We start from the raw sequence: 23,218 nt of genomic DNA on the forward strand, positions 1-23,218 counted from the left end.
TTTCACTGTGGGATGTGCTTGGTGTCCATGAGTACAGTTTGGATTTTTTTTTTTCTTCCCTCATTTAAATGTCAGCTCACTCAATTCACACCTAATTCAACATCTGGGTGATTTTTTTCTGGTGCTGTTACACTGCTAAATAATTGCATTGCCATAGAAGTAAGTCAAAGTATCTTCCACTTCTGCCTGTCTTCCTTTCCTTTCAATGTTCATTTCGCTCTCTCGCAGCTCTCGGACCTGTCGTGGCTTTTGTGGGCGTCACTGAATGCAGATGAGCTGTGCCAGGAACGCGCTCTGCACTTTTTTTTTACGAGTGAGCATCATACGCATGCGAGTACAAAGAAAAATCAGTGTTTGAAAATTCGGTTTGGCTTACGCAAACCGGTTTGGTTACGATTTTTGACTCCATAATCCAGCATATGTGTGTAAGATTTATGCCAGCGGTGTATAAAGTAGAAGTTGAGGTAAAAATGAAAACGTAAAGTAGCTTCAGTGTAAAATTACAGGAGTAAAATCGAGACAATGAACATGTTTTAGCTGCTCGATTGTGTTTGGGTTAAGGGGATGTGCATGAACATTGGATGAGAAACACTGGAATATTTTTTTTCATATCCTTCCACCTAGAATTGGATCGATAGCTCTTTAAACATCTCACAAGTATGCCCCAGCTCTTAAAAGAAGCGAAAGTGTGCTCACCGATGATCCATATTCGACCACCAGCGTTCTGAGCATCCATGGGAAGCCCAAACCCAGCAAGATGTCAAATATATTACTGCCTATTGAGTTAGATACCGCCATGTCTCCCATACCTGACACAAACACACACACACACAAAAGAAAGAAACACTCTAATAAGTTGTTTATCTATTCATCCGAGACTTTCCTGCTCCCTTGCTATTACACTATATTTACACGCAGTATTATATAACACTCAAGTTCTGTTCCTGTTGGTCTTAGCTGAACTTTTTGCTCTGCTACAAGCTATGAGATTATTTGTGTAGATTTAGGTAGCAAAAGTGAGGTGGGGGAAAGCTTTTGGCCTTTTTTAAGGTTCAAAAAGCTTTCTTCATCCACATGCAGACCCTTCCACTCGCTGACCTTACCGATATGAACAAACTGAGACTATTAAAGACTATAAAGTCTTCTTTGCACAATAAAGGATTGTCGAGTGTGGAATGCCTATTATTTATCATAGTATTATCATTCTGGAGCCACAATCACTGTGCTGTAACTGATTACCACACGGCAGGGAGACCCACAGTGTGCAGAATAAACTAGCCCAGATAGCAGTTCTGCCGTCCATCACATGTGAATGTAAATACATCTTACAACAATAAATAATTACCGTTGTATATACTGTTATGGAATCGTAATCATCGCTCAGAGCAGTTAAAGACGTTTGCTTTATTCCGGTAACGAAACTAATGAAACTAATGACGTTTAAGTGAATAAGTATCTGTAATGCTTTGTCTACAGTACTTCTAGAACGAGAAGAAGACTAAGTATTAGATTCATAGTTATCGTGTACCTTGGCGAGCTACGATCAGGCTAGCCATGCAATCCGGCACACTGGTGCCCGCTGCCAAGAACGTGATGCCCATGATATAATCCGGGATGTCCAGGGTGTAGCTGACAATAGTGACCTGAAGGGACAAATATTAACATAACAGTATTTAATATCATCTTGCATCTACTCTTACAGTTGAAGTCATAAGTTCACATACACCTTGTAGAATCTGCAAAATGTTAATAATAATAAAACAGAAAGAGGGATCATATAAAATTGCATTTGTTTGTTATTTGGTCCTGCCCTGAAGAAGCTACTTCACATAACAGATGTTTACATTTAGTCCACATGACACAGTACTAACTGAATTTACACAAATGAACCCGTTCAAAAGTTTACTTAATCCCGTGTGTCGTTACCTGGATGATCAATGACTGTTTTTATGTTTTGTGATAGTTGTTCATGAGTCCTTTATTTGTCCTGAGCAGTTAAACTGCCCACTGTTCTTCAGAAAAATCCTCCAGGTCCAGAACTTTCTTTACTTTTCCAGCCTCTTCTGCATATTTGACCCCTTTCCATCAGCGACTATATGATTTTGAGATCCATTTTTTCACACTGAGGACAATTGAGGGATTCATACACAGCTATTACAAAAGTTGCAAACATTCACTGATGCTCAAGAACGCAACACGATACATTGTGGGGGGGTAAACTTTTGAACAGGATGATCGGTGTAAGTTACTATTATTTTGTCTTCTTGGAAACATGTAAATACCTTAGATAGTTTCTGAAGGGTAGTACTAAATGAAAAATATAACATCTTTAAACAAAATAACAATTTACACCGATCATCCTGTTCAAAAGTTTACACCCCCCTGGCTCTTTATCTAGTGTGTTGCCTACAGATTTTTTGGATAAACCAGCGGTGAATAAATTTCAGACAGATTGCACGGAAGGGGAAAGGACTCAGGACATCAAAGACACATTTTCTTCTGTTCGTGTTTTTTTGTTGCACCAACTTTTTGGGATTAACGAGTTCTGTCTTGAGAACCAATAGAAACCAAGGAGTCAGGACTGTGGTCTCTTTGGTCAGTAAAAAATGAATGGAGGAGCTGCTTATTATGAAGTAGCAATCAGAGCTGACTTTTGCCCCACTGTTTTCTTACTGTTGCTTGACACACATCCCAAATGAGCCGTCTTGTCGACCAACATTCTGTTTTTCTCACTGCAATGTCGGCACCTTAGGTAGTTTGATAACACCACAACAATTTGAGTTCTCTTACCATCCACACCATCAGGTAGGAGAAAATGGCGATCCAGAGCGTGGAGGAGATGAAGGTGACCATGAACCAGCGATGCCAGCGGGGTAGAATGCAGTTGGGTACGGTGTAATACAGCAGCACACCCAGTGGCCATGATACTACCCACTTAACACGGGCTGCACAACCATCTGGTGAACACGTAGTCATGATATACAAATAATTACTCATTTACTGCGTCGGGAATACAGATACAAAATAACACTTCGATCTATTAGATCCACAATGACTAGCAGGAGGTTTGGGATAACCTGGCACATGGAGAGGTCTGAAGATTTCGTCCCTGTCCTCCTCTTCCTCAGGCTGAAGAATATCTGTTTTCACAGCCCCATCTATGTCTATCCTCTCTCCATCCTGAAGGGGTCTCTCCACACTCCCTCCGTTCTCAAACCCTCCCGAGCCAAATGTCTTCACTGGGCTTCCCCTCTGCCCTGATTCCCTTATCAGCCTCTGTCTCTGAAAAACAGAGTCAACAGTTTCTATAAATTGTAACATCAATAATAGGCTGATATTGTACTGTTTTCATGCATGCCCATGCTAGTTACTACGGATATATGTATCATATCATATATATTTATATTAAAATAGTTTTCCACCATAAAATTTAAGGATTAGGGACTGGTAAACATTAAAATAGGTTTTTTAAAAATCTTCATAGAAATGAAGAAATAAATAAATAAAACAAAAACAGAAAGACTGTAGAAAAGTGTTAATAAAATGACTGTATGTAAGGTACTGTTATACCACAGTACTGTTGAATTCTCAATTCTGATCGGTCAGAAGTTTGTTTTGTTTATTTTCTACAACAGCAGCTCTGACAGTAATGTCGGCTGCAATTCAAAATCACGGGTGATATTAACGCACTTGTTAAAGAGCACCTATTATGGTTGTAAAACATTCCTAATTTTATACTATAAATGTTATAAATTAAATAAACAAAATGAACACTGCAGAGGCATGAAGATAATAATGTGCTTAGGGCAACTGCTGGAATATATTTTAAAACAGATGTATTAATAGGTCAGCGATTTAGTAATCTGGTGTGATTTGGGTCCCCTGCATATAGAACATATCCATATTTTCAGACAGCAACCTAAAACTATGGAAACGTCTGTTTTCCACTGGTATCACTTTTATTTATCTTCAACAGCCTGTGGGGGGAAAAAAGTATTTCTTATTGTTTCTTCCAGTCAGAAACATCCCAGGCTTTTCTCCCGCTGGCTGTGCCATGCTATGTAAACCACGATACGTCCATCAGAAATTGACCTGTAGGCATCAGTGGCATCTGAATACCGAGTGTGTGATGGAGTGCAGTGTATACTGACGGTGTGGAGTGTATCTCACTTCGCTGATGAGTACGCGGCCGGCCATGCTGAGACGGGTGCGAGGTGAGAAATGGGGCGTGATCATGATGCGTAGCCCCGCCTCTGGAAAAGAGAGCTGGTGAGGCCTGAGGATCAGCAGCTCATCCACCATCACTACTGGAGATTCCTGCTGTGCAGCGCCAGACTGACCTGAGAACGGTACAGAGATATATTAACCTACACTGACCTGAGGACAGTACGGAGATATATTATTCTACACTGACCTGAGGACAGTACTGAGATATATTAACCTACAGTGACCTGAGAACAGCACTGAGATATATTAACCTACACTGACCTGACAACAGTACTAATATATATTAACATACACTGATCTGAGGACAGTACCGAGATATATTAACGAGATATATTAACCTACCCTGACATGAGAACAGTACCATGATAAATTAACCTACACTGACCTTAGAACAGTACCGAGAAATATTAACCTACACTGACCTGAGAACAGCACTGAGATACAGTATAGTAATCTAGACTGACCTAAAAACAGTCCAGTACTGTTCTAAAAGCAGTGTATGTTTGACCTTTATACCTGGAGCCAAGAAATTTCCGTACTTTAAAATTTGTAGTTTGTATATTTTGTATTTTAAAAATACACTGACAAATGACAGGCTACCAGAGCTCCACGCACTGTCCTCCCCAAACACACAGAAATCATCACAGATAATGATGTGACTGTTACCAAAAACACCGACCAAGTGCTGACAGCACCAAACACACTCAGACACAAAACACATGAACAGACTGATGCAACAGCATAAACACACACTGGCTCACACTAAATTAGGAAAAGAGATGCAGCAGCAGCGTGGAGTCCCTGTCCAGAACAGCACAAACTCCCCAGTAATAAAGTGACCTAATCAAAATACTATTTCAAAATATTTTCGTAAACTCTTCTGAAGAACAGAAAAACTAAATAGTCAAGAATACCATTTTACTGGGCAAGTTCACGTTTTGTAAACTATTATTTCAGAGATTGATTGCTTCTTATTACTCTCTGTAACAAAAGGGTTTAAAGTGCAGTACAAATGAAGTTCATAAATGAAACTATTTCCTTTTCTTGTCTCCCAACAGTACTGAAAAGTAGCAAGAGGCCGTGTTTAACTCCTTATCATCAATAAGATAAAATGCAGGTGTAAACAAGGATTTGACCTTTTCTCAGAAGCACCATGGAGGTATTGCAGTTGGCTCCATCGTCCACAGTGTCATCGTTTCTAGGGGTTTCTCCTCGCCGGCAGCACCGCCCTGGACCACCGCACCGATGCTCCACGAAGCTCGCAATCTGACTGTTAAATCTGCGCACAGAAGAGCAGCGTGAGCACGCACACATCAAGGAAAAATGACTCTAAACAAAATCTACTACTGCAACCTGCTTTCAATACTGTAACTATTGAATGGAAGCAATTATACAACAATGACAAAATTATAGTACAGATGAGAGCAAAAGTTTGCATCCCCATGAGTTCTGGCTGTTGAAAATGGTAAATTACCTCAATTATCTTCAAAAAATACAATTCCAGGACCCTAAAACTATAACGTGGCTGTATCCTGCAACAAGGCAACATCAGAATCGACATAAAAAGAGTTTCAAAAGAACCAAAACACCAAGGAGTCAGAAAGACCCTCTTGGGTTTAGAAGTTATTAGAGAGTTCATTATTTGATTAATTATTTTACATTTAGAAATAGAGATACAAATCCATTCCACTGATATTTTGTTCGTAATATCTTAATATACTGTTTGTGTAACAAATAGTAACAATGAAGGAACTCGTTACCTTCATTCACAATGATTTGCTAAAGGATTTCATGCGTGAAAGCATGTGCCTGATTGATTTAAATAATAAAAAAAAAAAAATCTTATTTACCAACAGGGTTTACATAGCATTGTGTCTCTCACATGATCAACATAGTTGTCCAGATTCGCCTGAATGAATATGTGATTTAGGGTGTTTTTACGTAAAAGTGCAAAATGCAGGGCCTTATCTGCGCAAATAGATTAATTCCTGACCTATAATTTACCGCCGGCTTAAAATCACCTTAAGAACGGAATTTATGTGCACGGATTAAGACATACAGAGGGTATGTATTAAATTTGCAGTAACCTGATTCCACCAGCTGGAGACAAAAATACATATAATACTAAGTTAATAAGGAGAACGTTTATCTAAATTACGCCTTAGTAAAAAATAACCAGAATATAACACACTAATGTCTACATACTTTTATTAATTTACTTATATCATATTTTGAACAGAATCGTTTCACTGCTTTGGTTAGTGTCATACTTGAGTTTTTGTTTTGCCCTTTCAGGAGTTTCTCACAGGAGCTACTGGAAATATTTACCGCGCACAAAAATCTCATTTACATACTGTTTCCTCCTCCAACGTTGCACACGATATAATTCATCCAATTATACTTAAAAAAAAAAAAAAAATATTTGCAACATATCTACTATTCCCATTTCATACACATTCCTCTCCGGAGTCTTAAACAACTGCTGACTTCTCAAATCTGATTGCTCAGATCACAAGTTTATATTAATGTCCTCAATCGAATGCGTTATTGTTTCTATAGTAACACGGGGATTTGTATGGTTGACGCTACACATAAACAGCTAAAAAAAAATCGTGTGTAATTGTTGACGAGGTGAAGTTTTCTGCGAGGAGACGTATCACACCATGACACCACGCCCTGCCATGTTTTATTCCTTATTTAGTCAACCAGAACCTAAAGGTCTTGGTGCAAATTTGTTTTCTTCATTGTGTCCTAAGGGTATGCAAACTTTTGCGCTCAACTCCACACGACTGCATCGACTCACTTCATGATGAGAATGTAAACTCCGTACATGGAGATCAGGAGTATGGACTCCCACCTGGAAGAGTGTACACAAGACAGATAAATAGAGCTCAGTGCCAGATACATGCTCTATTTGGAATTTGTTCGTTTGGAGCAAAGCGTGATAAATGCTGCGTGAAAGATCCACAGCGATGCTCAATGACTGCACTTGCTGTTTTAAAGGAGGAATAAATGTTCGCTGATTCGCCGTTCTCCCCTTTTAATAAGCACAATTTTTTTTCTTTTTTTTCTTCTTCCAATTTGTGACTGATTTAATTGCGAAGGCTGTTCTGTGTAAGCAAAGCACAGAGGTAATAAGCCTGTTTGATAGATTCATTGATATGTAAAAGTAATGAAGGGCTGTAATTAGACTCACCACACAACTCTCTCATCATAGATGACCTAGAGGAGCAGTTCAGGAAATGAATAAAGGCAGCGAATTAATGACAGCGAGCATCGGTTATTATAGAATATAGCAAATCAGTTTACTCAGTAGTTTATTCATGAGATAATCTAACATTTGACTGGCTTTACCAGTGTTCAGCTTAATCGCAGGGATGTTTATCACTCTCTCTCTCACACACACACTCACCAAGATCAAAGCCAGAACTGAGAAGATGTAGTAGAGTGAGTCTCGGAACAGAGACCACCAGGTAAGCGCCACCGTCTGTGAGCGAGAGACCGAGATCCACATTACTGATCACACACAATAACGCTGACTCGCGGTCATTCATGTGTCAGACAGAGGACCGCTGATACACACTAATGCAGACGTGCTACAACTGCTAACAAGAAAATCCTAGCACAAAGAGAGAAAAAATGATTTTTATTTTTCTTTTTTTACCACAAAACCCTAGTATATGTCACTGGCTTCATGCGGACAACATAAATAATAAAACACACCGATATTTAACTGAAAACTATTTGTATTGAAATATTTGTATTTATAAAATATAAGCATACTTTACACAATTCGCAGTCTTGCTCAATGTCCATGTTGTACTGCACATAATACTGCAATAACCATTTTTAGACCGAGTACAAGTATTTATACTTGTATATAAGTATATATAGTACAAGTATAGTACAGTATATATAGTACCGAGTACAAGTATTTATACTTGTATATAAGTATATATAGTACAAGTATAGTACCGTATATATAGTACCGAGTACAAGTATTTATACTTGTATATAAGTATATAAGTATATAAGTTTGTTGGTACTGATACTGAGAACAGTACTGAAATAATCTACATACACTGAAAACCCTAACAAGTTGTCTGTACTCAAATGATTGATGATGTTCCCTCCATTTAATTGAGTAACGGGGTCTCCTAAAACTTGTATATTTAAGTTCACTTAAGTCATTGCTCATGCAGACTGTACTTAAATTGGTGTTCATATAGTGGCCTGTATAGTTTACTGAGCAGGAATGGGACCTTCACACCCTAAAAAATACCACAACATACACCAGGGAGCATCGACGCTCTACAAATGTAAGTAGCTTGTTGTCATTGCTGTAGCTCTCAAATGATTTCTTAAAAACGCGATTTTTAACATTATTTGATGTTCTGTATATGGTTTGTTTGAGTGTAATGACTTTTTTTGTTTAATGATTTTTAAGATGTCCACTAGCTAGCCTACGATCCTGCTTGAAGTACCATGATAGAATAGTGATTAAGCTAACAAATTTATGACATATAGGCTGCGTCCGAACTCACGTACTGTGACAGTACATACTGCATTCGATGCAGTACCTACTGCAGAGCCATTGAAACAATACGCACTAATCAGTATGTGTGTAATATGTAATACAATCCCGGACATATTACATCCACCATGTTGGCATTGTCATGTGACCTTCAATGTCATAAAGACAAAAATCTTAAAGGGACCACTAGATTAAAGCAACCGTACTAATGGCAAGATGCACTTCAGGAAAGTTAACTGAATTAGTAATGTAATGTGGGCGGGGTTAACAGACTGAGGTAAATTCGTTGCCGTTAGCTTGGCCGGCTAAGGCATGATGGAGATCACAAAAAAGGTTGTGATAACAGTTTTCTTGTTTAAACCTTTAACAAGTTAACAATTTATTCGGGTATTGCTAAACAAGTCCTGTTTAACCAAGGGTTAATACTTAAAAACTGTTGATGCGTGGTCTTCCGCCATTTCCTGAGCTCGTCCGCACCAGTCCTGTTGCATTATGGGGTTTTTGACTCGTATAGTGCCCATCGGTTGCATACTGCAAAACTGAGACGCTATGGGTGCATAGCGTCATCTGTTGATTAGTGTGTCAGCGTATATTAGCTGTACGTCACATAGTATCACGTGCTATCGGAATTTGGTATCAAGGCATTTTTTTTGTGTGTATATGAGTACAATCATCAGACTGCTACTCAATACCTAATATCAGCATTGATGCATCTCCAATAATAAGTATACACACTTCAAGCAAAAAAACGACTTTTTAGAAGTTTATTACTGACAGAAAAGGAAAACAACACTTTTATGCCTAAAATACTCACAATATCATCAAAATATAATTATGATGTATACAATACATACTGAAAGAAACTATTAAATCGTGACGCAAAGCTCATTTTACCCTATTTTCACATTTATTAATTTACAAACTTGCACTATGTGCATTCCATTGGCTCACATGATTGAGTCAAACTACATAAACCTGGCACAAATCCAAAAAAATGCGCACGTTTCACGTTCTTTGTCCTTCCTGTGACCGCTATATAAAAGAGATCGAAATCATAAGCGCTATGGCTAAACTGTAGACGTCCGCACCTCTGCTAATGGCCGTAGAACTTTTCCAAACCTTCGCAGCATCGAGCAGGCATTAAAGCGAAAGTGGGAGCCTCATTATTCATGTTTATGCTCTTTATGAAATGAAAATGAACACTGAGCTAGAAAAAAGCTCAAAGCTGTCAAAACCCACAGACTAACAACTAATGCAGAACGCTGGGCCATTATCAGTAGATAGAGCAGTCACAACTCAGTGGCTGCTGGAAAAATTCTAATTACAGACTGAAAAACAGTAAAGGCTACAGAAGCAGTCACCAGCATTAAAATGTATAAATACATAAATCTATTGCAGATTAGAAATTTTCTCACATTCTCTTTTTTTTAATACTTCCTGATTCTTTTGTTTTATATATATATATATATATATATATATATATATATATATATATATATATATATATATATATATATATATATATATATATATATATATATATATATTCATTCTGAGATAAACTGCTGGAACAGTTTGTGATTCTCTCAAAATCTTCCAGCTTATTCTGTGTGACAGACTGCAGTATGCAGTATGTTTGAAAAGCTAAACACTGGGTTAAGCTATGCACAACCTTTGAAGTGTCAGTCAAGATTTTCTCCAAAAACGGCAGCAGGCTTACATGTAAGAATCATTAACACCTCAAAACAAGAGAAAAAGGAATCCATTTTCACTGGCTGAAAGCTTTTTTTCATTTCATAGTTTAGTAAGTTTTAGTATAACATTCAGTATAGTAACTTTTTTTTTTTGGCTGTTCTTCAGACTCCAAGACATCAGTTGCTTCAGGGACTGTCATTTTTAAAGCCTGTTATAAAGGACTATTAGCATGGCATGATAAAATTTCATTTGTCTAAACCAGTGGTCTACATGACACACTACAGGGTGTCACAAAAGTCTCCACATATAGAAGAAATAAAATGTTTTATTTTAAGAAAAATGTCTTCCAAAAATATATATTTTTCAGATAGGCTTTAAGAACGCCTTTGACAAAAGAAGACCGTATTGAAATCATTCTCATGGCTGGAACGGGAAGCTGTCGCGAGGTTGCGATGGACTTTAACAGGAAACATGGCGAGCTCTGAGAGTAGTTTTGACTGAAAGACAAATCACGGGTTTATACTAACGCTGTAATACATTATCATTTGTTACTACAGAACTTACACAGGGTCTTTTAAAGTGGACACTCCATACAAATGGATTATAAACATATGTGGTGATATGGTGACGTTTTCTCTGAGCATTCATGGACGGAGTCTCCAGTGTCACACTCAGAGGTAAAGCTGTAAATTTAAGTTTTCCCACAAAGGAAAGTCTTCAGGATAGAGGGGTTTTACGCTTTTGTTTCACAGATATTCCACAACATTCAGCGTAACTATAAAAGGATAAAACATACTACATGTTGCTCTTTTATAAATATGTTGATAGCATTGGGAAATCGCCGTGATATAAATGAAGTAAAACTTTAAGACGTGCTGTTACAGGAAATGAATCAACTTCAGGGTAGTAACATGAACTTTGTTTTGCTGTTGATTATTTTCTGTTCTGCTGTTGGTGCACACGATGCACGCCCTGTCATGTGGAGACAAAATGTACGTATTTAGAAGTGAAGGAACACGTCCGCCCACTTTTCCTGGTTCGTACACCCATGTGTGTGTGTGCTAATTAAACAGATGGAACAGACAGTTACCTGACCAGCGAAGATGCCACACACTCCGATGATGACGAGGATGTTGAAGACAGCTGAGCCGACAATCGTTCCCACTCCTACATCCCCCTTAGTGATGAATACACCTGTCAATCAAACAGAGGCTATAATTAGATTGACTGCTTTCAGAAACAGTCATCATGATTTGTAATGCTTTCGTGCCGTACCCAGACCTATCAGAATTATTACATCATCACTTAATTGATTAACTGAATTATTCCAGATTCTACAATCTTATTACTTCATGCTTAGTCAGTAAAGCAGAATTTGTCGACATACCTACGGTTAATTCTCAATGAGCTCATCAATATAATGAAAATTACGCATATATTTGTTCATTTTTCTATGAATTATTTGTAACTATGGTTTATCATGTAACGGAAATATTTAGTTAGTGATACAAACTGTAACTTGACACTACGGCTAAAATTTGACAGATCTTATGGTACCAACAAACAACACTGTGCCAGTCTGGGGTTTTAAAGTGCCTGTCAACAAAAAAACATTAATTATGAAATAAATCCAAACACATTTTCTGGTTCTAATTCCTTTAAGTGGCCTAGTTCCCAGACTAGTTAAGACCCTTTTAACTAAAGGTTTTTTGGTTAATACTCACTTAATAATCTTTGTTTAACATTACATAATTGAAATGACACAGAAGTGACCTCTGAACTGACCAATCAAGGAGGTGAAGAGCTCAGGGGCAGAGCTTCCAGCAGCCATAAATGTAGCCCCAGCCACATCCTCACTGAGGTGCAGGTTCTGAAGCAGATGAAGAAAAACACAGCAGGTGATTATGCAGCTAAAATGCATCCGAAACACACCACAGGGATAGAAATGTAGGTCAAGTAACAGACTCGGTGCGAAAAGCATCCGGACACCCCAAAATCTCACGGGATTATGATCCTGTTCAATCTCATTTCTTTGCCTAAGCTCCTTTCAGCGCAGTCGCTCCCCACAAAAGCAGTATTATCTGAGGTCGACAAAGCCCTACCGGCAAGGAAAAGCACTCCGATCTGAAGGGAAATGCACTTTCCAGATGCTCCTCATTAGCAAGACCTTTAACTGGATTTGGTGACACGTTGCGCTAACATCTCAAATAAGGGACAGGGAACAAATTGAGCTGTCATCACTTTGTGTGGCCGCTCGTATGGCGGCCATCCGTTGTGCCTTCTCACCTCTGAGATCTTCTCCAGGGAGGGGACGAAGTAGTCATTACAGACGATAGCAAGAGCGTAGAACATATAAATGGCCTGGGAGAGTGTGAGAGAGAGAGACAGAGAGAGACAGAGAGAGAGAAATGAGTAAATATCCAGGGTCCTCATGTATGAATTTTTCTTCTTATATATTTATTGTGCTAGGTTTTTATGTATAAAAACAAAATGGATTGAAACCTGAAATTTTATACAAACTGTACAAATATGTCCACAAACTGAAAAGTGTGCTCATGCAGTGTGCTCAGGTTTCCCTGATGGAGAACTTTTAGTCAGTGCTAGGATGACATGAGTGTATAACTGAATGATTAAATTAACGAATGACTCATTGATTATGGAAATGAAAGAAAAACAACGGATTTAAAATAACCAAAAGACTCTAAAACGGTCCTGTGGCAGAATAAGGCCTTTGTAATAACTATGTCAAAGCTGCAAAGCACAAGATTGACAAGTTAAAATGAAAAACATATTGAGTCAGTGGAGTAAAAATAAATAAATAAATAAAACTCAGTATAAAAACTCGGCAGAAAGCCTGTAATAGTACTGTACAGTCAGAACTGTCAGGTCCAAACTGGCGAGAACTGCTGAAATATTTAATCGAGTTCACCGATATATTATGCCTTATCACAGTCCAAGTTACGTGTAGATTAGTCGAGATTCATCTACAAAGCAAAGGGGGAAATGTTAATTAAATATCTTTTTAAAAAAACAACCCAAGCACACTTCAAAGCTGCAGACTTGCCTCTTATTGTATTAATAGTAAGGAACAAAAGGTTGTGTACTGGATATTAAATAAGAAAAGAATGAATGAATGAATATATGTGGCAGCCTGGGTAAGGCCTTCACATGGTGAAATTTTCTACTATATATCAACTTCTCTGGACTGAAATACGTCCCTCTCTTGTATGCATCTCAACCACAAGTCAGCATTTTGAGTCAAACTTTAAAGATTACACTCTATTTGCAGTGCAGGGGCATTCGAGATATTCTCATCGCATATCCGAATACAAACTGAGCTGATGAGGTTTACGTCCATTTCTCTATGGCAAATTAATATCCAGCAACTTGATCAAAGTGTGACGTTCACTGTGTGAAGAAACCACGCTTAGTCTGCAAGGTTTTAGACAATTTTGGACAATCTGACTGTTTTTACCAGCGCATTTGTAAGACCAGATTCAAATCAGAGTCAAAACATCCCTGTGTGTCAGGTTTCCGAGTAGAGCTGTACATTTGTTTCATGCACAAAGATGTTAAACAGACTGAGGAGCTGCTCCTGTTTGAAACTTTCCACTGTCGCTGTGATTGTTGTCAGGATCGGGAACTCGAATCAAAAACTCTGACCTTACGTTCAAATGTATTCGGTAATCTAGAAAATTCAGAAGACTTTTAAAATTTTTTAAACTTTTTTTAAAACTCAAATATTAACTGTAACAGGAAAAGCAGTAAGTCTTAGTACTCGATCTCGTCTAGAATAGTGCACAAGTGTACAATTTGAGACACAAGACTAGTTTGTTTAGTCAGTTGCACAGTACCACATGGAGCTATACTGCCCCTATTATTTAGCTTGGTACTGCACCATGCTGATCCGTAATGTTAATTACTGAGGATGTGAAAAAGCAATGCTCCAAATGACCAGAGGATATGCATGGCAGCCATCTTGAATGCGTGTACACGTAATTAAAGCGAGTATTAGAGGTCGACCGATTGATCGGTTTTGGTGATTAATCGGCACCGATGATCGATTGCTGGACCTATTGGTCATCAGCAAAAATCCACACCGATAGTTTTTCCCGGTTGCGTCAGTTGCAGGAGCGGCTAGACGCAAAATAAAAACTACCACCGACAAATGTTTTGTGTTATATGAAGTGTTTTTGCTTTTATTATTTATTCTGGATGTCTCTATTTTTTATTTGTTATTTGGAGTGTTACTTTTTTGTTCATTTTGGATGTGTATCGTTTATTTACAGTAATATCTATCAATAGTTAATATATATTATTATTTATATATTTATTTCAAGGTACAGTCAGTACTGTTTATTTTTGTAATAAAGTTCAAAATTTTACTTTGCGTGTTATGCTTTCATTCGGTATCAGTTTTAAAAACGATCGTCTGATTAATCGGTTATCGGCAGGTACCGCCCAACTTAGTTATCGTATCGGTAAAATCCTCTATCAGTCGAACTCTAGCAAGTATAATTCAGCCTTTAAACTGGCTCCTTACCAAATATGATTAGCAGGAGGAAAGCCTAGGCAAAAGTTTCTCATTGTTATGTTGAAATATATTTATAGTTTCAGAATAGAATTCAGTCACGGCAAGATCTGATGGGTTTTCCCAGACCGCCACAGATTTGACACAGGAGCCATGGATGTATGCATACTGTTAGAGATCTTCCCAGTGCCCTATATATAGAGAGTACATTTACCAACATCAATTACACTCTTACACCAACTATGAAGAGTGGCTTAATAAATAATTCTCTTAGACGAGGGGGTACTTTTTTACTTCTCTGGGTGGAGCCTATCTGGAAATGGCAATCAGCCTACAGCGCATGGACTGGGGGAGGAAACTGGAGTACGCAGAGGAAACCTCCGAAGCACAGAGAGAACATGCAAACCCCGCGCACACAGGTGGGAATTGAACCCCAAAACAGAATGTTTAAAGTAGTATAAAGTAGTATGCGTTTATTCTCCCAAAGTCGAATTCAGGGTCAAATAAATCACAGTCATTTTGAATTGTATTATTTATAGCGTTATTTATAACTTAATCATCACTGGTTAAGCATTATGAGGTAACTGTCACCATTCAGTCATGTTAGCTGCTTATCCAGATCTTCGTAAGCAAGGAACTGGACCGTTACAAATTTTAGTTGAATACCTCTGAGCTAGTGATTTCAGGTGCTTTAAAGTGCTTTTAGTCTCCCTGCTTTTAGGCTGTTTGCTTTTTCTGTTTTCCTCAGTGTATGCATTGAAAACCAACCATACAATAGAATCTCTGATAACAGAGGGACTGTTTTGTTTTTTTTTCTCAAGCATTGAACAGAAGTGTATTGTGCGATGAACTCACACATAGCACGTGTAGCAGCACGGCCCCCCTCTTCCTCTGTTCCTTAGTAAAGATATCTTCAGGGAACTCATGGATGGCTGCGAGAGAGACATAGCGAGAAAGAGACAGAGAGGAAGAATTACCCTTTGGACATATTTTTTTGCAGTTAATCTTACTTTAAATGGATGGATGATCATGTCCTAAGCATGATGTGTTGTTAAAAATGATAACAACACAGGTGACTAGATTTCTGTCTAACACAGAAGAGTCAATATTTTGTAGTGTAGCACACGTTCGTGACTTATCTCTTCAGGTATGACCCCGGTGTAAGCAAGTGCTCTATGAAAATTTCACAATATCACTGCACACCTGAATAAATTGTCATAAATATCCATACCATCATGATATCATTATCATTAAATCTTAGCATGACTTTAGTTTGCTGAACTAAACTGCATGATCAGACGGTAAATTCAGTTATCTGTGGCTCAGGTGCTCTTAGTTATGTGTACACCTGTGCATGCATGTGTGTGTGTGTGTGTGTGTGTTGTCTCTTGTGTGTAAGCACAGCAGGAGCCTTAAGCACTCCATGTGTGCAGGTTAGAACAGCAGTCAGGCAGAGGACAAAATGAACTTTAACGACCATAGAGAGCCCGGTCTATTTTTAGCAGCAGAGCATCACCACGCCACCGGGGGCTCACATACATACGTAACAAGGCTGCATCGCCGCACCACAGCCGCCTCCCTTATACACACACAAGAATCCTGTCTTCTGCCGCAAGTGTAAGGCGATATTATTCTCCAGTCCTGAATTCTGACACACACAGGGAAGACGGTGTGTGTGTGTGTGTGTGTGTGTGTGTGTGTGTGTGTGTGTGTGTGTGTGTGTGTGTTCTGTAGTAGAGCCACCAGTGTGATCTGTGTACGTGCACGTGTTCTCATCTATAGAGGAATAAACATTCAAAATGAAAATCCTCCCTGACTTTCTCAGGCCTGATATGGCATGCTTCGGGCACAGATTTTGTAAACGTGTAAATCTCTAGAGATTGGATTGGATTTCCATTAATGGTGTTATAAACTGATTCTTGATCTATATTTTCTATTTCTCCAGCCTACATTATAATTTTTTTTCAACGCAACACACTTGTAGATTTTACAAATATTAGCATTTTAGTGGTATAATTTTCAGGAAGAACTACGCTTTATGTATTTCCATTCGGGCATTCAGAACAAATTTCCCGGTTCAAAAACTTTTTATTGTAAATATTTATGTTTTCAATGCACATAATGCTCAGGATCAAACCACAGACCCATTAAAAATACATGCAGGCAACATCACACAGGGATAATCTATATTCAGAGATCAAAACCAAGAGGTACAATGACATAAAACATGTACAGAACAAGAAAGACTCTGACTTAAAGTAACAAAGGTAAAATTTTGTGACAAAACACTAAGGTATAAGCAGACAAACTAATAAATGGGCTGACACGAAACAGGTGAATACAATCAAGGAAGAAACCAATGACAGGACAGGGAGTGGAGATAGGATAAAAACAGAAACCAAAACATGAGCACGTAGTGCTGTTCACCATGGGAAGTGCACATTTCAGGCCAGAAGATCCTTGTGTCGCATGATAAAATAAATCAAAATAATACAATGCAAGTCATTTATTGCATACTCGTCTATCACGTATTTTAAACCAATAGACCTATTTTCTGATTGATTATAAAACCCAAATTAATATTGGGCTATGCGTCATTAGTAATTAGAGCATTACTATAGTCTGTGTTTTTATGTAACTGAATCTCAAATGGTGTTTCATTGCGTACAGTAATGTTTTACAACATCTTTACACTATACTCTACGCAGTGAATGCGTATCGTTAATACTGAGACAGTTGGGAGTTGTGAATTCTTCCCGCATGAAGGTGAGAGATGGTCGGTTTTTATAACGTTAGAGTCAAGAATCAAAATGTAAAATCAAGCTACATGTGAACGTTCATGATAAATGGACCCTATTCTCAATCCTCCTCATGATTTATATGATACAAGCACACAAAAGTTGTACTGCTGAACTGCTAATGTTCACTCTGTCTGTCGCAATATAACATTAAAGGCACACTGATATTCAACTAGAGCGCCGTGAGTATTAAATCCCTGAAGTGATTCAAATTCAAATGCAAAGTTTAAAGAAATGATTATTAATCTGATGACACACTGAAAGAAAAACATGCATATGCTTATGTAAAAGTTATGACTATGGTGTTTTACACATCGATGAGACAGGAATACAGAGACTGAACACGGGTTTAGAAGTAATCTGAAGTTTAAAGAGGTATAGATGAAGGCACATACACACACACACACACACACACACACACACACACACACACACAGAGGATCATTTTTGTATCTTTAGTCTGGACTCTTGTGGCTCAGACTGTTTAAACACACATTAACCCAGCAGGGATGCCACATGGCCCCGGGATAATCTCACTATCTCTCCTTCCTCTCCCCTCTGCTCCAGCATACTGTTCTCTCTCCACTTTCGCTCTCTTCTGCTTTTCTTCTTTATCCTTTCCATTTTCCATCACACCCCTCTCCCACTCTATCTCCATTTTCTTTCCTTCTCCCTTCCCCTTCCTCTCTCTCTCTCTCGCTTGCTCTCTCTTGTTCCTTCTGCCAAAAGAGGGGCATAGCAGCGAGAAACCCTGGACGCCCCGAACGAAAGGCTTTTTTCGCCGAACGGTTTCGGTACAGGCAGTTGCCATGGAAACCCTCTCCCAGGGGGGATGTTGGCTTGTCGATGGGCTGCCGTGGCAAGCCTATGGAAGTCAAGTGGAAGAGCGAAAACCCGGGTGGAGAGACGCACTTTTCCCATGGACTCGAGTTAGCACATGGAAAGAAAAAAAAAAGGAAGGAACAGAGAGGAAGAGAGAGAGAGAGAGAAATAGAGATGACAGGCAGCAGAGAAGTGCAGTCGCTAAAAATATTTATTTTTCCTCACCAGCTCTCAGGAGAGAGTTTGAGCGATGGAGTATGAGAGAGCAGAAAGGCCGGGCCTGTCATAACCAGGAGAACAAACTGCATGGCTGTAACTGAGCTCCTATTTTAACAGAGTTGCACAATAAATCCTACTTGAACTGTTATCCTCAAGTGACAAAACATAATTGACTACAAAGTGGACAGTGAGTGTAGGACTGTGGTTTATTTGCTTTAAAGCAGTGATGCTCTCACCTAACCTACACATCTAAAATGAATAGCTTTACCACTCATCCCTCATTATTTTAGTCAGCTAGTTAACTAGTTGAGTGTGTTGATCAGTAGTTTCTGTGATTCTGTTATCACTGTAGCCTCAGATTCCTGTTTTGGGCTGACAGGACTGGAACCTGTACGTGTTTTTCTGCTGTTGTACTCCATCCGCCTCAAGGGGTGGCATGTTGTGTGCTTTTTTGCTCAGATGTAAAGAGTGGTTATATGAGTTACCGTAGCCTTCCTGTCAGCTCGAACCAACAGTCTAGCCATTGTCCTTTTTGTGCGCTGTCATATTTTAGCCATTAATCAGTCGTTTTCACAATTTTGCGATTGCAGGAACGAATGCAAAATCAAGCAAGTTCCGTAATATTCGGAGGAGCCTGCAATTTGTCAAAATGGCCGCGGATTTGGGCCAAAATACGTCGTGTGACGTCATCACAACGTGCATTCGGTCAACGCGCTCGTCGATTCAGGTGCGTCGAACACGAGTACACCTAAAAGGTCTCATTTACCAACAAAAATCACTGTGAAAGACCGTGCAGCACAATTTTGTGCGATTGTAATTTCGGGAATTGAAGTAGTTTTCTGCACGAACGCACAAAAAACTCAGCATGTTGCATCACAATTTTTTTAAAAGGCCACAGCAAAATCAAACCTTTTTGGCTGCAACAATCGCAAAAAACTCAAACACAAAAAAATATTGTGCAGGCCTACGATAAAATACACTCATCTGTGGTTTATTCCGTCTTGTATTGGTCATTAACCTTTCTCATGTTCCTACATGAAGAGCCCTGCTGTTAAAACATGGCTTTGTTTAAAAGAAGAAAAAAAAAACAGTTGAAACATCTGGCAGGAACCGAGGCTCATGCCCACCGCAGGGCCCAACCTGTCTGAACACATACTCATCACAGTAACCTTTCACCCCATGGCCACGGCCTTCCGATCCTTTCACTGTGCAGTGCGAGTCGATCAGGTCTCCAAGTGAGTAAGCGGTAACCAATCAGATGCAAGTCTGGTCCCGGTGGAGCTGCGTGTGCCCGTAGCCCCCAGCAATGCATGGCCTCGTGACCACAACAGCTCGTAGTTTGGCTTACACTATTTCTGTGTTTTTCAGTTGTTTCGCAACTGATCCAACCAAGAGTTCTGGATGAGGGTCAGAAACAGAGCAGTGATGTAGTATAGTGTAATCTTTGTGAGCAATGTGTGTGTTTCATGTGATTTAACATATAATCATAGGGTGGGGTGGATGGGTACAGAGCAAAAACAATGCCAGAATGAGTACTTATCTGTATTACACTAATGTGTGTGTGTGTGTGTGTGTGTGTGTATGCGAGTGAGAGAGAGAGAGAGAGAGAGACAGACAGAGAGAGAGAATGTTGTGTTATTGACTGCAGAGTCTGCAGGACATCCTGGAATCCAGCTAAGTTATCAAGTGAAAAACACTCCAACCTCGGCAGAGTCAGCACCACTACATGCACTGAAACCCCATGCTGTCCCCCCGGCGTACACACACACACACACACACACACATATGCACACACATGCACACACACACACATACATACACACACACACACACACACACACACACACACACACACACACACACACATACAGTGCATCCGGAAAGTATTCACGGCGCATCACTTTTTCCACATTGTGTTATGTTACAGCCCTATTCCAAAATGGATTAAATTCATTGTTTTCCTCAAAATTCTGCAAACAATACCCCATAATGACAACATGAAAGAAGTTTGTTTGAAATCTTTGCAAATTTATAAAAATAAAAAACAAGAAAAGCACATGTACATAAGTATTCACAGCCTTTGCTCAATACTTTGTTGAAGCACCTTTGGCACCAATTACATCCTCAATTCTTTTTGAGAATGATGTTACGAGCTTGGCACACCTATTTTTGGGCAGTTTCTCCCATTCTTCTTTGCAGGACCTCTCAAGCTCCATCAGGTTGGATGGGGAGCGTCGGTGCACAGCCATTTTCAGATCTCACCAGAGATGTTCAATCGGGTTCCAGTCTGGGCTCTGGCAGAGACAGAGTTGTCCTGTAGCCACTCCTTTGTTATCTTGGCTGTGTGCTTAGGGTCGTTGTCCTGTTGGAAGATGAACCTTCGTCCCAGTCTGAGGTCCAGAGCGCTCTGGAGCAGGTTTTCATCAAGGATGTCTCTATACATTGCTGCATTCATCTTTCCCTCGATCCTGACTAGTCTCCCAGTTCCTGCTGCTGAAAAACATCCCCACAGCATGATGCTTCCACCACCATGCTTCACTGTAGGGATGGTATTGGCCAGGTGATGAGTGGTGCCTGGTTTCCTCCAGACATAATGCTTCCCATTCAGTCTTTGTTCAATCTTTGTTTCATCAGACCAGAGAATTTTGTTCCTCATGGTCTGAGAGTCGTTCAGGTGCCTTTTGACAAACTCCAGGCAGGCTGTTATGTGCCTTTTACTGAGGAGTGGCTTCCGTCTGGCCACTCTACTATACAGGCCTGATTGGTGGAGTGCTGCAGAGATGGTTGTTCTTCTGGAAGGTTCTCCTCTCTCCACAGAGACACGCTGGAGCTCTGTCAGAGGGACCATTTTTGGTCACCTCCCTGACTAAGGCCCTTCTTCCCCGATCGCTCAGTTTGACCGGGCGGCCAGCTCTAGGAAGAGTCCTGGTGGTTCCAGACTTCTTCCATTTGCGGATGATGGAGGCCACTGTGCTCATTGGGATCTTCAATGCTGCAGAAATGTTTCTGTACACTTCCCCAGATCTGTGCCTCCATACAATCCTGTCTCGGAGGTCTACAGACAATTCCTTGGACTTCATGGCTTGGTTTGTGCTCTGACATGCATTGTTAACTGTGGGACCGTATATAGTCAGGTGTGTGCCTTTCCAAATCATGTCCAATCAACTGAATGTACCACAGGTGGACTCCAATCAAGTTGTAGAAACATCTCAAGGATGATCAGTGGAAACAGGATGCACCTGAGCTCAATTCTGAGTATCAAGGCAAAGGCTGTGAATACTTATGTACATGTGCTTTTTTTGTTTTTTTATTTTTAATAAATTTGCAACGATTTCAAACAAACTTCTTTCACGTTGTCATTATGGGGTATTGTTTGTAGAATTTTGAGGAAAATAATGAATTTAATCCATACTGGAATAAGGCTGTAACATAACACAATGTGGAAAAAGTGAAGCGCTGTGAATACTTTCCGGATGCACTGTACACACAGACACACGCACACACACACACACACACACACACACACACACACACATACACACACATACACACACATACACACACATACACACACATACACACACATACACACACACACACACACACACACACACATACACACACACACACACACACACACACACACACATACAAACACATACAAACACACACACACACACACACACAAATACAAATCCTGGTCACATGCAATCCTCTGACACATTTCCTTTAAGCACACACATTTGGGACACTAGTGCACTCCAGACTGTGGAAAAAGTTGACCTTTGCAGAAAGAAATTGCTGCCTAAGGAATGTTAAAGACCGGCTCTGCCTAAACCCATATGTTTATAAGCCGATATTAGTCTCTAATAACCATAACATAAGTTTAAAAAAAGCTTTCTGTCATGCAAGATGTAGTCCTGTAATGAAAATGTACACTTAGCTACATTCTGGCATCAAAATATGACAAATTTACTTAAACTACAACTACATTAATATAACAAACATGTGACAGGCCACGCCCCCAAGCGACAACAATAGTGGTTGCTACACACCCCACAAAACATCAAAATAGGAGTGACACAAGTGACCTGTTCCTTGCTAGTATGAACATAGGGTAACTATTTTGTCTCTTTTGTGGAGTGTGTAGCGACCACTATTGTTGTCGCTTGGGGGGCGTGGCCTGTCAAGCATATTTTTCAAGTAGCTACCTAGTTAAAGTAAAATAATGCACTAGTCAGTGTGAAAATTGGTTGCATGATTTGCGTTACATACTAGCTACACAGATCGCTCACAGATAAACCATCGATCTCTGCTACTTCTTTCTTAGCTTTAAATTTTTTTGTACTCTCTCTATGCACATTTAATGAGAGGTCTTCGCGAATGAGAAAT

General features: G+C 39.5%; 1 protein-coding gene across 1 annotated transcript in view; it reads right to left on the reverse strand.

Annotated features, from left to right (window-relative positions):
* LOC108260433 (sodium/potassium/calcium exchanger 3) overlaps positions 1–23,218 on the reverse strand; it is a 43,401-nt gene that overhangs the window by 1,648 nt on the left and 18,535 nt on the right. Inside the window, exons 3-15 of the mRNA XM_017460727.3 lie at positions 15,843–15,919; positions 12,743–12,817; positions 12,242–12,326; positions 11,547–11,650; positions 7,640–7,714; positions 7,424–7,449; positions 7,031–7,084; positions 5,364–5,506; positions 4,171–4,340; positions 3,078–3,282; positions 2,791–2,957; positions 1,529–1,643; positions 697–809 (exon numbers count right to left, since the gene is read on the reverse strand). Coding sequence (XP_017316216.1) covers positions 697–809; positions 1,529–1,643; positions 2,791–2,957; positions 3,078–3,282; positions 4,171–4,340; positions 5,364–5,506; positions 7,031–7,084; positions 7,424–7,449; positions 7,640–7,714; positions 11,547–11,650; positions 12,242–12,326; positions 12,743–12,817; positions 15,843–15,919 — 1,409 coding nt within the window. The remainder of the gene's footprint in view (positions 1–696; positions 810–1,528; positions 1,644–2,790; positions 2,958–3,077; positions 3,283–4,170; positions 4,341–5,363; positions 5,507–7,030; positions 7,085–7,423; positions 7,450–7,639; positions 7,715–11,546; positions 11,651–12,241; positions 12,327–12,742; positions 12,818–15,842; positions 15,920–23,218) is intronic.

This window comes from Ictalurus punctatus, chromosome 28 (genome assembly GCF_001660625.3).
Source record: "Ictalurus punctatus breed USDA103 chromosome 28, Coco_2.0, whole genome shotgun sequence".
Classification (NCBI taxonomy): domain Eukaryota; kingdom Metazoa; phylum Chordata; class Actinopteri; order Siluriformes; family Ictaluridae; genus Ictalurus; species Ictalurus punctatus.